Raw genomic sequence first — 16,022 nt, forward strand, 5'->3', positions numbered from 1 at the left:
ACCGCGTACCTATACCACAGCGGTAAACAAACAAGTAAAGAATGTAAACAACATAACCTCAGTCCCAATGAATAATTCACATATTCCGATCTCTGAAAACAGTAAATCATATAGTAAATCGTTGAAAGGAGATCAGATGACTACTGAGTGGCAAACTGTATCACACAAAAAGCGTAAACGTAGTGCTCGAAAACCTCTGGTTGTAGGAAACTTTGATGGATCAACTACTGTAGAAGGAATTGTGAAATACAAGGCTCTACATGTTACTAATCTTAGGCCAGCTACTAATGTGACTGATCTCCAAGGATTTCTGTCGAAAAATTTCACTGACGTTAAGTGCGAGGCTCTCAAATCTCGCTTTCCAGCAAGCTATACTTCATTCAAGGTTCTCATTCCTTACGATGAATATGATAAGGTTAAACAAGAGTCAAACTGGCCAAAGAGATGTAGTGTTCATAATTTTTATCAGCGCAAAACGGTGAAAGAAGTGAGTTAAGACATGATCTGGCAGTCATGAATGTAAAACATACACTTAAACTTTTGCAGTTGAATGTTCAGTCATTGCCAAATAAAATAAACAGGTTGACACTATTACTTGAGGAAGAATTGCCAGATATCGTCAGTATTGCTGAACATTGGTGTGATGTGGACAATATGCGTACAATGGCAATTCCTGGTTATGCATTGATATCATCGTTCTGTAGACCTTCTAGAAGGCACGGTGGATCGGCGATATATGCCAAGATTGGACTGCAAATGGGTGATTTGGGGGTTTCCAACTATTCGGTTGAGATGGAGTGTGAGTTCTGTGCGGCAAAGTGTGGTGGTGTTAGGGTGGGAGTTATCAGTGCATATAGACCGCCCTCTGGCAGCTTTCAGGTATTTTTGAGCAAGATTTCATATCTATTACAACATAGCCAGTCAATTGTTGATTGCATATTCCTCTGTGGCGATTTCAATATAGACTTTCTGAATAATGGCTGTAGACTGAAGCCACTTCTTATAGACTTGTTTGACTGTTTTAATTTGAATATTACTAACTCAGAGCCAACCAGAGTATTTGTTGATAGAAATGGTCATATGTCAGCCACAAAGGTTGATTATTTGCTTACAAATGCTGACCTTAATTATTGTAAAACTAATGTAGTCGAAGTCCATATCGGAGATCATAGAGCGCTTATATCAGAGTGTATATTTGCGAATATTTCTGAAAAAACCAAAACTGACAATAAGGTTAACAAATTATGTAGAAATATCTCAACACATAACTTGAGGGAACTGAGCTTGTTAGTTTCTAATACAAGTTTTGATGCTGTATACTCTTCCTCAGATGTAAACATAGCCTAAAACTGTTTCATTGATATAGTTAAATATTGTGTTGATAAGTGTTGTCCATTAAGATACCGCAGTACCTCAAACTGCTTCAAAACAGGATGGGTAACAGCGGAGGTAAAAATGTCAAGTGAAAACTTGAAGAAAATATATTGGCTTCATATGAACTTGAGAACCCAACACTCGTTTGATATTTACAGAGAGGCAAAAAGACAGCATGAACTACTACTTCAATCATCTAAACTTGCATTTCATGCGAAACTCATAAGCTCATCTGATAACCAGAGCAAAGTAGTCTGGAATATTGTGAATCAAGAAAGCGGTAGAAAATCTAAAATACAAACTCACAACACTACTTTGAACGTAGCTAGAGTTCTGATTTCCGACAACAAATTAGTAGCGGAGACTTTTGCTGATTACTTTTCTTCTATAGCACGTACAAGTCTTGATAATAAATAGGCCATCTGGTATCCCTTTCTTGCACATCTTCACCCCTACACAATAATACGTTCTTCTTTCATCCAGTAGATAGTTATGAGGTTATTGATACCATAAGATCACTAAAAAATAAGAAGAGTGCCGGCGCCGATTTCATCTCCGTGAGGATGCTGAAATCAATGTCTGAATACATTGCTGAACCTTTTTCCAACTTGATAAATCTTTCTATTTCTTCAGGCTGTTTTCCCGAGTTGTTGAAGCATGCTACAGTAATTCCGGTACATAAGAAAAACGACGTGGAAGATGTGTCAAATTATAGGCCTATCTCCATACTTGGTGTTTTCTCAAAAGTTATTGAGAGAATAGTTCTAAATCGTATGACCGAATATCTAAATAAGTACAACCTTCTTACTAGTAGTCAAAATGGTTTCAGATCACGAAGATCTACACAGACAGCTACAACTGATTTCTTCGAGCATGTCTACGAGTCCCTGGATAAGGGTCTTTTTGTGGCAGGTCTTTTCTTTGACCTCTCTCGTGCTTTTGACTGCATTACATTCAGGTTGATTCTGAATAAACTTCACAATCTTGGCTTCAGAGGAGTCTTCTTGGACTGGTTATCAAGTTTCATAAATGGCCGTGTCATGTCTGTGAAAGTGGGAGACTGTTGGTCCTCTAGTCACATAAGTGAGCTAGGCGTTCCCCAGGGTTCAATATTAGGACCTCTACTCTTCATCCTTTTCATAAATGATCTACCCAAACATCTGGTATTGATTCTGGTTCAGTTGATCATATTTGTCGACGACTTATCAATTGCTGTGTCCGCAGAAACCTTGGATGAACTCAAGAATATATGTGAGTCACTAATAGGCCAGTTTGAGAGCTGGCGCAGGAAAAATGCACTGATCATAAATATAGATAAAACTGAATGCGTTCGCTTCACAGCTAGGAATCCAACAACAAATCCATTTGGTGTATATTATGAAGGAGAGTCCTTGAATTCGAAGGAAGTCGTCAAATTCTTGGGTGTTTACGTGGATGATAGATTGAGATGGTGTCATCATGTAGACCATGTCTGTAGAAAGCTTAGCTCATCTTTCTATGCCATTTGTCGTATAAAAGATACTCTTCCTTTATGCAGTGTAATTAGTATATACTACAGTTTGGCACACAGCCATATCTCCTATTGTATCTTGGTCTGGGGAAATTCAATCGATTTTGACAGAATATTAGTCAATCAAAATAGTTATTTATAATACAAGTGCAGAAGGCATTGATATTCTTCCACGAGTTCAAAATTCAAAAACGAGCCACGAAGTGGCGAGTTTTGGAATGAACGAGTGGTAGAATGAGCCTTCTGTACGAGTATTATACATTATTTTCTCTAATTCATTGCATTTTCATTGAAATTAATGAAATATTTCCATAAATATATTTTAGTGATTTTTGCATTGAAAAATGTTGGTTGGCAGAACTGATTTCTTTAAGGCAAATTGATGAATTGACAGATAAAGCCGTGGCGGAAAATTCGGAGTACCAACATAGAATAATAAAATATAACCATGAAAACTGTGCGTTTCTGATATATTCTCGCACGATTTTGTTCTACAAGATGTGGAAGAATGAACGGAATAACCACAGAATTAGAGAAACGTATAATACGTATGATTTTTGGCCTTCATCCGCGTACCTCCTGTCGGCCTGTGTTTACTGCTAATGATATTCTCACCGCCCCTTGTATATATATTTATAAATGTTTATTGTACATGAATGAAAATCTAAGTAGATTCAATAAACTGTCAACCTTTCACAGTTATAACACCAGAAATCCTGATACTCTCTCAATTCCATTGCATAGAACCACTAAGTACCAGTCTTCTATCTCGTATACAGGAACAAAACTATACAGGGTCTTTCACGAGGAACCTCACCCATATTTATACGGGAAACTACTGAACGTATTTTCATTAAATTCAGTACTTATAAGTATTTCACGATGCTGATGAAATCTAAAATATTTTCAAGGCATGAGCACCTCCGGTTTTTCCGGAAATGACGTCAACTTCCGTTTTTCAAATTAAAACACCATTTTTTTATTGCAGAAATAGATTCCTTAGAAAATTTCAAGTTATTTTGATGTAAAATTTTTCAGTTTTGGTTGGAAAATTCTCTCTGAGCGGGAAAATTCGAAAAAAAAATCGAAAATAGAGCTCCGCTGAAACAAGAATAACTTCGAGGTTTTTGGATGGAAAATTTTCATTTTTGGGATTTTTCAAGATGTAGGATTGATGTATCCACTTTAAAAATCGAAATCGCGATTCATGATACAGGGGGTGAAAAAATCGCTTTCAAAGTTAGGGATGACAAAATCGTGAAAAATCAATTTTTTCAAATTAGAACCCCATTTTTTTATGGCAGATATTGAATCTACGTTAAAAAATAATGTGAGTGTATGAATCACACCCTTGCCCTAAAATGGATATTTTCTGAGTTATTCACAAAAAACTGTTTTTCGTCTTGAATGTTCAGCTATTTTTTTTTCCCTTCACGTCAAAAAGATGAAATTTTCAGGAACTGTTATTTGAACCATGCTGTAGATTTTTCACCCCTTCTTGAAACCGACTTCAAGTTACTATTAGGAGAACCATGGCAAACTCTCGCAGTTATAACTAGAGAAGATGCTCAAAGTTTTGACCGTTAATTTCTAGACATTTATTTATACGTCTCAGGAATGCTTCGTGCGTTGCTCTTCTTATTTCATCGGGAGGAAGAGATCTGCAAAAGTGTTTAAAAACCAAATTGAGTTTCAAAACTATGAATCTAAAAATCTAAACAAACCTGAACGCATTTCTGACTCGTTCTATGCAGTCCTCTTTATCAGTCAGGGGAGTTGAGTAGACAATATTTTTTATCCTACCCCAAACATAATAGTCTAAAGGAGTTAAATCGGGAGAACGTGGTGGCCAAAGATGTGGACCATTGTTCGCCAACCATCGATCTTCAAATAGCCTGTAGAGGATATTTGACACATTGAGTGAATTGTGTGGAGGTGCACCATCTTGTTGATACCATAAGTCATTATGGTTCTGTACTAGCGGCTCAATTATTTGAGTCAATATGTCAGAATATCTATCTCCTAAGGGAGAACATTCTTTAAATAATGCAAACATGTGTAGTGTTCTATCTTATCAGTTAAAGTCCTATCATAAATGTGAAAATTTCATCTTTTTGGCGTGAAGGGAAAAGAAATAGCTGAAAATTCAAGACGAAAAACAGTTTTTTGTGAATAACTCAGAAAATATCCATTTCAGGGCAAGAGTGTGATGCATACACTCACATTATTTTTTAACGTAGATTCAATATCTGCCATAAAAAAATGGGGTTCTAATTTGAAAAAATTGATTTTTCACGATTTTGTCATCCCTAACTTTGAAAGCGATTTTTTCACCCCCTGTATCATGAATCGCGATTTCGATTTTTAAAGTGGATACATCAATCCTACATCTTGAAAAATCCCAAAAATGAAAATTTTCCATCCAAAAACCTCGAAGTTATTCTTGTTTCAGCGGAGCTCTATTTTCGATTTTTTTTTCGAATTTTCCCGCTCAGAGAGAATTTTCCAACCAAAACTGAAAAATGTTACATCAAAATCTATTTCTGCAATAAAAAAATGGTGTTCTAATTTGAAAAACGGAAGTTGACGTCATTTCCGGAAAAACCGGAGGTGCTCATGCCTTGAAAATATTTTAGATTTCATCAGCATCGTGAAATTTTTATAAGTGCTGAATTTCATGAAAATACGTTCAGTAGTTTCCCGTATAAATATGGGTGAGGTTCCTCGTGAAAGACCCTGTATAATCATTTACCATCTGCGGTACGAGCAATGAGTGGACGGAGGTTCAGGATGACGGTAAAGTCTATGTTAATAAAAAGGGCTTATTATAGTATTAACGAATATTTGAGTGATAAGAGTATTGTGGAGTAAATTACTGTACATTATTGTAATACTGACCTGTCCTATACATTCATATGTCAAACAGGATTAATAAATTATTATTATTATTATCCCGATTTTTGCCTATACGCGTAGGATTTCTCCTCGCCGTCGGCTTCTCACTCCTCGCTAAGAGGAACATTCACTCAATCCCAGATATTTAAAATATCAGAAGGGCAGAGCTCGGTCGTGTCCGGTCCTTGTGGTCCCCCTGGTTCTCGTCGAACTTCTGGTCCTCTTACACGAGATCCCTGGACCTGTTCTTCGCTTCCTAGGAATTTTCTCACCGTCCTTGCAGTACCTAAAAGAACAGCTTTTTGCATTATATTACATATATACTCACTAAGACCTAGTTGCTTGATATTTCTCTTGAGATTTTTGGGTACTATTCCTGTTGTTGAGATGATAATTGGAATAGTTCTCGTTGATATCATTCCCCACTGGCGCTTTATCTGAAATTCGAGGTCCCTATATTTTGAAATTTTTTCGACCTCTTTTTGACGCATGTTGTTGTTATTAGGTATTGCTACGTCGATGAGTATTGCTGCCTTTTGATGTTTATCAACTAGCAATATATCTGGCCTGTTGTGAGGGACTGTTTTATCAGTCAAAACTGTACGATCCCAGTACAGTTTATAGCGTTCGTTTTCCAGGATGGTTTCCGGTCGGTACTTGTAGTATGGCACTTTTTCAGAATTAGTTAGTGTTAATTTAGTTGCCATTTCTTGGTGTAGTATCTTTCCTACTGCATCGTGTCTCTCTTTATATTCATTTCCTGCAAACATTTGACATCCTCCCGTGATATGTTGGATTGTCTCGTTCGTTGGACACCCATAACGGCATCGATCGTCAGTAATAGTTCGATCCTTTATGATATGTTTGCAGTAATTTTTTGTTGAGATCACTTGATCTTGGATGGCTAAAAGAAATCCTTCCGTTTCTGGATACATCGCACCTGATGTGAGCCAATAGTTCGACGCTTCAATGTCGACATGATCCTGGTTCACCTCGTTGAAATGTCGTCCATGTAGGGGCTTTTCTCTCCATCTTTGCAGTTTTTCTTGGATTGTCTGGTGGTTGTATGACAATTGCTCCTTGTGTAGCTGTAAAGGTGTTGATTCGTCTGCTTCACACAGTACTTTGTAGATCTCTGACGTGCCTGATTTGTCTTTGAAGTATGTTCGTAGGCATTCAATTTGACCATGGGCAAGTTCCATGATGTCTAGCAGACCTCTGCCTCCTTTATTCCTTGGCAGTGTTGTCCTCTCAATGCTACTTTTCGGATGGTGCTTGTGTGCTTTCGTCATCAAGGTTCTCATTTTGCGTTGCAGGTTTTCCATATCTGTTTTGGTCCATGGAATGATACCGAAAGAGTATGTAAGAATTGAACATGCATATGTATTGATAGCTCTCGTCATGTTCTTGCTGTTGAGGTTTGTTTTCAAAATTTTGTTGATTCTCCTAATGAACTCAGTTGTTAAGTCTTCCTTCATTCTTTGATGGTTTATTCGTCGGTTTTGTTTCATTCCTAGGTATTTATAAAGATCGTCCGATTTCATTGCTTCTATCTCCTGTCCATTGGAGAGAGCTATCGGTTCATCTTGGATTTTTCCACGCACTACGCTAATAGTACGACACTTGTCCAATCCGAATTTCATCCCCACGTCTTCCGAAAAATTTTCCACCAGTTTGACCATAATTTGCAAGTGGTTTTTGTTGCCTGTTATAAGTTTGAGGTCATCCATGTATAGCAAATGATTGAGTGCAATATTATTTCTGTTTCCTTTCACATTGAAACCTTTTTCAGTAGCATTCAGTTGTTTAGAAAGGGGGTTCAGCGCCAAGCAGAACCATAAGGGACACGATGAATCTCCTTGGAAAATTCCCCTTTTTATTGGAATATCTTTAGTAGTTATGTTCGCCGTAGAGAGTTCGATATTCGTTCTCCAGTTGCACATTGCATACTTCAGAAAGTTTATTGTAATTGGATCGATCTTGTATATTTCCAAAATTTTTGTCAGCCACCCATGTGGAATAGAGTCGAAGGCCTTCTTATAGTCAAAATATGTCATAAAAAGATTTCTGTGTTTTTTGAAGGCTTGGTTGCATATGATGGAATCTATTATCAGCAGTTCCTTCGATCCTAGTGCATTCTTGGAACATCCTTTCTGCTGTGCTGTCATTATATTATTTGTCTCGCAATGTTTGTAGATACGAGATGCTATACATGATGTGATGATTTTATAGATTGTTGGTAGACATGTAATTGGTCTGTATTTTGATGGATCCGCTGTGTGTTGCATATCTTTCGGTAAGAGGTAAGTGGTCCCTGTTGTTAAAAATTTGGGCATTTCCGTTGGATTACTTATAACATCATTTATGGTTTCAACTAGCCTGCCGTGTATACACCAAAATTTTTTCAACCAAAAGTTGTGGATTCCATCTGGGCCGGGTGATTTCCAATTGTGTGTGTTTTTCAATATTTCATGGAATTCTTCTATAGAAACTACGTTATGCGGCATGTGTTCTATTGTCTCACAGGATTTCTCTTCATTTCTTATCCAATCAGCCTGAGAGTTATAGGGGGTTGGTGTAGCCAGTTGATCTGTCCAAAAATTCTCAATATCCTCGACGGTTGGATAACTTCCTGGTGTTGCTGACATATTATTGTTTAACATTCTATAGAATTTTCTTTCGGAATTTCCAAAAATCATATTATCCTGTTTTCTTCTATAGCACTCATTGTATCTTCTGAGTCTTTCGGAGTACACACTAAGTTTTTGTTTCAGTGTGTCTAAAATTTGTTGAGCATTTTCATTGTTTGGATCATACGTTGTATGTTGCCGGTGACGATCCATTATTATATTCACTTTTTTTTGTAATCTTCTAGACGGCGAACCTTTTGCAAATTGGGTGAGCCTCCCAATTTCTTGGCGGATGCTATGAACTTTGTCTTCTAGCCGTTTTTGCCAATGTGGTTTATTTTGTTGTTTTTCTCTGGCTGGTTGCTGACTTTTAGGTTTTGGCTTCACACCTAGCACTGTTGCTATTGAAAATGCTGCACAGTATATGATGAGGTGTAATGATTCGAGATCATGGTAGTCAGAAAGATACTTGGGTATAATCTCCCTGTTGGTCATGACCAGAAGATGAGATAGTTTCTTAGATGTCCTCAATCTTGGCAGAATCGGTCGTCTCAATGGATCTGTGCCCTCAAAATCTATAACGCATCTATTCATTGTGGCAAATAATCGCTCCAGTAGTTCTCTTTGGTCTTCTTCTGGATTTACGACGGGTGCAGCATATATATTCCGTCGTTGAGCATCACTTATTGCTAACACATCTGCGTTGTTTTGTTCCTCAGAGTTCATTTGTGCATTGATGTTGTGTTGGTTTTCAGCACAATCGTAGTTTTCTTCAATTGTCGTTTCGTTGTTAGTGAGGTTCCTATTCTGTAGCCTCAGTTGGACTTCATTTTTTATGGTGTTAAGTCTCTCATCGGGTACAAGTTTATTTCTCAATATGACCCGGTATTGGTCGGCTACTCTTTGCTCAGAAACTTGAAGTTCGGGATAGTTTCTGTGGAATTCTGCAAATAATTTTTGACGGTAGCCTATTTTATCCTCTTCCATATTAGTCACTTCATAGTATATGCGCATGATCGTTTCATTTATCGAACTTGTCCATTTCATGCGTCTTCTTGGTAGACCTTATTATTATTATTATTATTATTATTATTAGTAGAAAATAGAAAGTCAAGCAAATCCTCACCTCTATGATTTATATCTGTGCTGCCCCATACTTTGTGGTGTGCGTTCGCATCGCAGCCCAGAATCAGTTGTTTCTTCTCCATGCGGCACCATTCGATGAGGCATTGTACTTCCTCCGGTGGTGGGCTGATGGCGTCTCCTGGAAAATATCCTGAGGCGATAACAAGCTGCCTCTTGATGTTCTCAGTTCGCACCTCAACCAATGCCGCAGCAAGATCCCTTGTCAGGAACTCTGTAAGTGGAAGACAGATTAGTCCCCTTCTGAGTATTATTAGGGCTCTTGGACTTACTGACTTATCGCAGTATATTGTCTGGTATACTTTGTTTGGTAGGCCTCTTACTTGGCCTCCATTGATCCAGGGCTCTTGTATCAGCCCTATGTCAACATGCCTTCTAGATGTTCTCCAGCATAAGGCACTAGAGGCTGCCTCCGAGTGCTGGAGGTTTATCTGAAGACACGTCAGACATCTGCTCCTTATGAGGTTGGATGTCCGCTAGGCTTTTCGGAAGGGACCGCCGGTTTTTCTCTGTCGGACCCCCCCTTATCCCGCCCTTGCGGATCAGCCCTCCCCCCAGAGCTGGTGGTCGGTTTTATGGCCTCTTCATTTCCTGGAGGCTTCACCACCTTCTTCTTTACCTCCCCTTTGGGCCTTTTCGACGCCGGACCAGAGGTTGGGGCCTGAGATGCTCCTCTCCTCTCGGCCATTGTCTTTGGTCCCTTAAGGGTGTTCAATACCTTGTTCATACCACTGCTATTTCAGTGCTAATTTCAGTGTATTCCAATTCCAAAGTACAGGTCGGATTCATTTCATTTTTTGAGTGAACAATGACGTGATAGTGAACTTGAAGATCTCGTCTCGATTTTCAAAAAAAAATCGATAGTATTCCGAAAATTGAACTTTGAAATTAAACACTTTCTTTAAATGACTATTCAGCTTTAGAGAGACTTCTCATTTCAAGTAACTCATCCACAAATGTTCAGTGATATTATGAGTTTTGAATTGGTGCAACCATTTTTTTTAAATTGCTTGATTTGCTCTAATTGTAGATGTTTTTCAAATAGAATTATGCTTTTTGAAACGCCTCCCAAAGGTTTACGCCTTTTTGCAACATGAACGCCAATAGAATCTTGGACTGTATTTTATGGCTCGAGATGAATGACACTTTTATGATTTACGAGGGTAGGGTTTCTCTGATTGGCTAAAATTGTGAACATTACTAGTTTATGACAATATTGCACTGAAGAATAGGGATAGGTAGAAAACTTGTTATGAAATCATTGTTAGAATTACAAACGATACTGTTCCTAAAATATATATGCTAGCTGATTTTATTCGTAATGATGTCTGGAGAAGTACATTTTGAGCGCTTAGTATCATAAAGAAAATTTCAAAAGTCATAAAGAAATTAAGATGAAAAAAAGGTATCTGGATTTTTGCCGAAATATAGAAAATTATTAATATTTGAGAAATCTGAAAAAAAATTCTCTGAAAAAATTAAATTCTTTTGAAAAACTCCCTATTCCCGAAACTCTATCTACAATATTTGTCATTTAATTTAACCCTAAAAATAGGCAATTCTTGATTAAGAAAATTTTCTCGTACTTCCTCCATTATTATTAACTTGAAAAAATTTATAGTAAACATTTTTCGCTTCGTGAAGCCATTCTTGTATACATACCTCCTTGAAAATTTCATGTCATAAAAGTTTAAGAAATTGCAAAATTTTTTTATAAATAATTTTTTTCGTTAACAAAAAATGAAAAAATTATGTAATGCAATGTAAAGTGATGTGGGTTTTTTCTTTTTCATCATCATATACCGTTTCTCCATCAGCAAATGACATCTTTTAATCCAAAAAAAATCCGCCATTTGTGTAATTGAATTTCAATAATATGAAATTCTAACAGTATTGAAATATTCCATTTTTTTCTCGAGAAAAAGATGCCTTCGTTGATGAAGGAAGGATCATAACATATTGAATTGAAAAAAATTCACACATTACATTTTTCGTTTCTTTAGATTTCTTAAATGTTGATAGTTTCAGAGATATCACTTCGCCACAATGGCCATACTTTTCGAATTTTGTGACGGGAATGGTCTCCAACGATAGTGTTTGACTCACCGATGATGAATCCGTCCTCAAATTCGATTCTGGTCAGTCCGTCAGGCCGTCCTATACGTGACAAATATATGATATGCAGCCCTTTCTCACTGTCTATATATTCAATTTCAATGAATTTATAAATCAAACTAGAACTTTATGAATCGTTATTTCTTAGAATATATAAGAAAAGATATTTGTAGATAATTCAATTTTGAAGGCATAACTTATTCCATTTATGAAAAGGAACTGTGTAATTAGTATATTTTCTATATGATGAGTACCTATATATTCGAATGGATGGTACAAAAAATATTAGTTCAAGCTATTCGGAAATGTGTGAATAACAGTGCATTTATTTGTGATATTTTTTATATTATTATTATTTTGTACCTCAATTATGGCGAAGCGCCCTAATTCATCAAGATTGCATAACGAGTAGGGCTTCCCCTTGCACACCAAAAAAGTTCTTGAAATTTGTAAAATATTTTTCCTCCGATTGACAACAAATATTAGTTTTACAGACACATATCAATCAGTAAAGTATTACTTTTCCTGCCTAGGCAGCAAAGTTAGTAGTTTCATGAATAGGCATCATCAGAAATGATTAATGGAAATAAAACATTCCAAAAAGTTGTCAAACTATAATTATTATGGACATATACATTTCCATAGCAACCAACCATACCAACAATTGCAATTTGTATCAAATTTTATTTTAATTTATCACTACAAAATAAATGAAGCTTCGTTTCATAGAAATCGGATGAAAATAATTATTGTCAAATAAAAAATACTTTCAATAGTTATTTATTTTACTATAGGTAGCAAAGTAGTAGATAGATTGCCGCGGCTAATAGTTCAAAGCCGAGTCATATTATAAAAAATACTAATACAGTACAACTTCGATAGTTCGGATAGTCGCTAGCCCGGACACTCCAGTATTCCGGACACTGCTGGGATTCGGGCATTTTGAAATTTTTGCCTCTGAAATCCGGGCGCGAAAATATTCATTATGCAAAATAATAGCATTTTCCTGTCTATACATGTAAAAAACGGTAACATGTCGGTTGGAAACAGCGTGGCGGCAGCATCTTTCATTCTGCACTTTGTTTTTGAGCGTGCCGGATGCAAACGATCACATAAGACACTTACACTCACAGAAAAGTCTAGCTATCAGGTGGACAAAGGAGAATAACCTTCCCCTTGAACATTTATAGCTTTTGAAAAGACAACGCGATTGATATAGATGCATCCAAAAAGGTCCAAACTAAAATTGATATGTATTTTTCAAAAAAGTAGAAGATATTTCATTTTGCATACATACATAATATGTATGTATACAATATTATAAATACCTACATGTACATATTTACATAACGTGTTACATGTACTTGAGTGTTTTGTTCAGTTTTGCTTTATTTTATGAGAAAATAATATTTTTTTTTGTGACTTGATTAATAAACCTTATTTTGATAATTTATAAGTTGCTTCATTTCATAAATTAAAATCACTCCAGTAATCCGGACGCCTTCATAATTCGGGCAGGTACCGGAACGAAATCTGCCCGGACTACTAAAGTTATACTGTACATGGCTGAGCGTAGCGTGGCTGGGAATTCAGCTAAGGTAGTCAATCACTACTTTGTCGCCTAGTTAAACAAATTATTGTGTGAATTTTATTTGGCAATAACCCTTTTCATCCGATTTCGATGAAACAAAGCTTGAATATTGAACTTAGATGAGCTGAATATATCTGTAAAAACCCAAAGTGACACCCGATAGACAGAACAAAATACAACTTTTCATTCCTATTCTGTTACTCTTTTCTTATTGCCCTCACTAATTTTTTTTCACGACTTATAATACGTGTCAAATGTCAAATAATCATTTGAATAATCATTCTGAATTTCAGGAGAATATCAAAAATTCTCATCTAGATAAAGAGACCGACAACAATAACCTAATAAATCGCATATCTTATATTCCTATACACAGTGTTGTGGCCTCCAAAGGCGCATAAAATGAGAACTCAAAAGCTTTTCGAATTTTACATTCTAGAAATCTCAATATGCAAATTTTTCTGATTTTCTCTGTGAAATCATACAACCAGAGATGATCATATATTTTTTCTCAATTCGAATAAATTGCTATTTCTATTATCCATACTCAAAATAAGTCCATGACAGTGGTTCATTGTCATTTCTAACTTCACAATATTTTCAGCGATTTTCTCATTTAGTATTATATACCTAAACAGTGGCGTACCCAGACATAAGCCTTGGAGGGGGGATAAAGGAAAAAAAATCAAATTTTCCTTCTTTTGAAGAAGTTTTCCAGAGAATTTTGCTAACTCATAATAAGATTGTGATATATAAGGTTGTTACATATAATGGATATTCCTCCTGGGGGTATATATCCCCCTTATCCCCCCCTAGGATACGCCACTGTATCTAAACTGAACTGAATTTCTAAAGTTTACAGAAACACAAATTTACTCTTTGCTGGGCTTCATCGAGAGTTGAGATTTTATTAGGGGCAATAAATACCAAACAGGCGGTTCTTCAAATTGAATGGGTGTGTCAGGTACAAATCTACCAAAAATTTTCGGGTAGCTCCATCTAGCGGAATTGCAGTTTCAGCGCAAAGTAGTCTACAACCTTAAGGCGAAGATTTGTTTGGCCGAAAAAGTAGTTTATCTGCCAATTCTTTGCTCTAAGTCTCTCGACCGATGTTCTATCAGCCGAGATGACAATCTCGAGCATGGGTCCTGATGGTCCCCTTCGAAGGACTCTCCAGCTGGAGGTTTTGAGCCCTGCGTTCTGATTCTCTACCGCCTTGAGAATTTTCTCATTGGAGAGATCATGGCTGTCGGGGAGATATCCGACCAGGATCTCCGGGTGAGGCAGTTCTGCCTCTTCGTCTATCCTTAGATCAGCTCCCACCCAAGGTTTGAGTTTTGGCTGTATGCTCTTCAGCCACTCCACAGTGGCTTTGTCAGAGCATGTCAGCCCAAGCCAGCCTGGCCTTATATGCAGTTGCTGGAACGTAGGCGTTATGGCGTCCTCGTTCCCCAGTGCAATAATCTCTTCCATTAGCGATTTTTTGATGGCCATTAGTTGGTCCATTTCCAAAATCACCTCTGGAATTTTTTTGTGCATTATCCCCACCTTCAGACCAGCGGTAGCCTGGCTGTAGGTGGGCCCACCTGATGCAGGACCCTTGGGAGTTCCTAAGGGCTGAGCCCCGGAACTTTGGAGGCACCTTCTGATATCTATTTTCCAAATAAGACTTCAGCAACTTGAGCACAATTCCTCTGAAACCATAAGAAGTCAGTTTATCAAACAGAATTATATGTGATACCACGTCAAAAGCCTTGCTTAAAAAAAAATTGAGCATCTCAACTGCATCACCATTATCTATTGCCCCTATTATTTTCGTGACGATGTCCTTTAAAGCTGTAGTGGTATTTCGACCTTTTCTATATCCGTGCTGGTTTTTATTCCATAAATTTTTTTTGTCCATCCACTTCATCATTTTATCTTTGATGACAATTTCAAAAATTTTTGATATGCAAGGTAAAATTGCAATTGGCCTGTAGTTATTGTAATCATTCTTATCACCTTTTTTTTATAGATTGGGATAATTTTCTAGAAAACAGCCTTCCCGCAAACACTTATTTATTAAGACCGACATGGGATAACTTATTTCATCACTGAGTTTCTTCAAAATTTCGATGTTGACTTCATAAACATCTGTTGATTCTTTCGATTTAATAGATGATATTATTCGTTTGATTTCATTTGCGGTACAATAAAAGAAAAAACAAGATTTTTCGTTATTTGAATTGAAGTTTTTAGTTATTTTGTAGTTTTGCTGCGATGTTTTTAGTTCCTCATTGATTTTCCTGCCAATATTTGCGAAATGATCATTCATGGTATTTGCGTCAAGATTCGTTTCAATTTTCTCCCTCTTTTGTTTAGAGTTTTGATTTTTTATTACCTTCCATAATGCTTTCAATTTATTTTCAGATTTGTTTACTTATTCCTCATTTTTTTCTCTTACAACTCTGTTTATTTCCTCAGTGTATATTTTTTTGAAAGATTTATAACTTGATAAGGACTCTGGGTCTTTTTTAACCTTGGCAATTGTGTCCAACGCATCTAAAGTCTTTTTCATTTCAATAATTCGGTCATTACTCCAGATATGTTTTTTGCTGTTCCTTTTCCCCAGTTGTTTTTCTTTCAAAGGTATCTGATGATCGACAATATGAAGAAAGTATTCATGAAAGGCCGAATAAGATTCCTGTGCTCTTTTTCCGTGAAAAAAACTATCTCAACAAACCTCAGAAAATTTATTTTTCATCGAGTTTATATCCTCTCAAGT

The 16,022-nt window shown here is 36.7% G+C and overlaps 1 protein-coding gene across 1 annotated transcript; it reads right to left on the reverse strand.

The window, feature by feature from the left end:
- Positions 1-9,852: 9,852 nt before the first annotated feature.
- On the reverse strand, positions 9,853-14,953 carry LOC123686294. The gene is made up of 2 exons (XM_045626345.1): positions 14,297-14,953; positions 9,853-10,252 (listed from the first exon to the last, which is right to left on the reverse strand). The coding sequence occupies exons 1-2, from the start codon at positions 14,795-14,797 to the stop codon at positions 10,010-10,012; spliced, it is 744 nt and encodes a 247-aa protein (XP_045482301.1). The 5' UTR covers positions 14,798-14,953; the 3' UTR covers positions 9,853-10,009.
- Between the last annotated feature and the right edge of the window lie 1,069 nt (positions 14,954-16,022).

The sequence above is a fragment of the Harmonia axyridis genome, chromosome 1 (assembly GCF_914767665.1).
Source record: "Harmonia axyridis chromosome 1, icHarAxyr1.1, whole genome shotgun sequence".
Classification (NCBI taxonomy): domain Eukaryota; kingdom Metazoa; phylum Arthropoda; class Insecta; order Coleoptera; family Coccinellidae; genus Harmonia; species Harmonia axyridis.

Coding starts and splice junctions, on each gene's coding strand:
- LOC123686294 (XM_045626345.1), bottom strand. CDS start 14,797: ATGCACAAAAAAATTCCAGAGGTGATTTTGGAAATGGACCAACTAATG. Junction 10,253..14,296: donor AAACAAATCTTCGCCTTAAG/GTTGTAGACTAC, acceptor AACACCCTTAAG/GGACCAAAGACAATGGCCGA.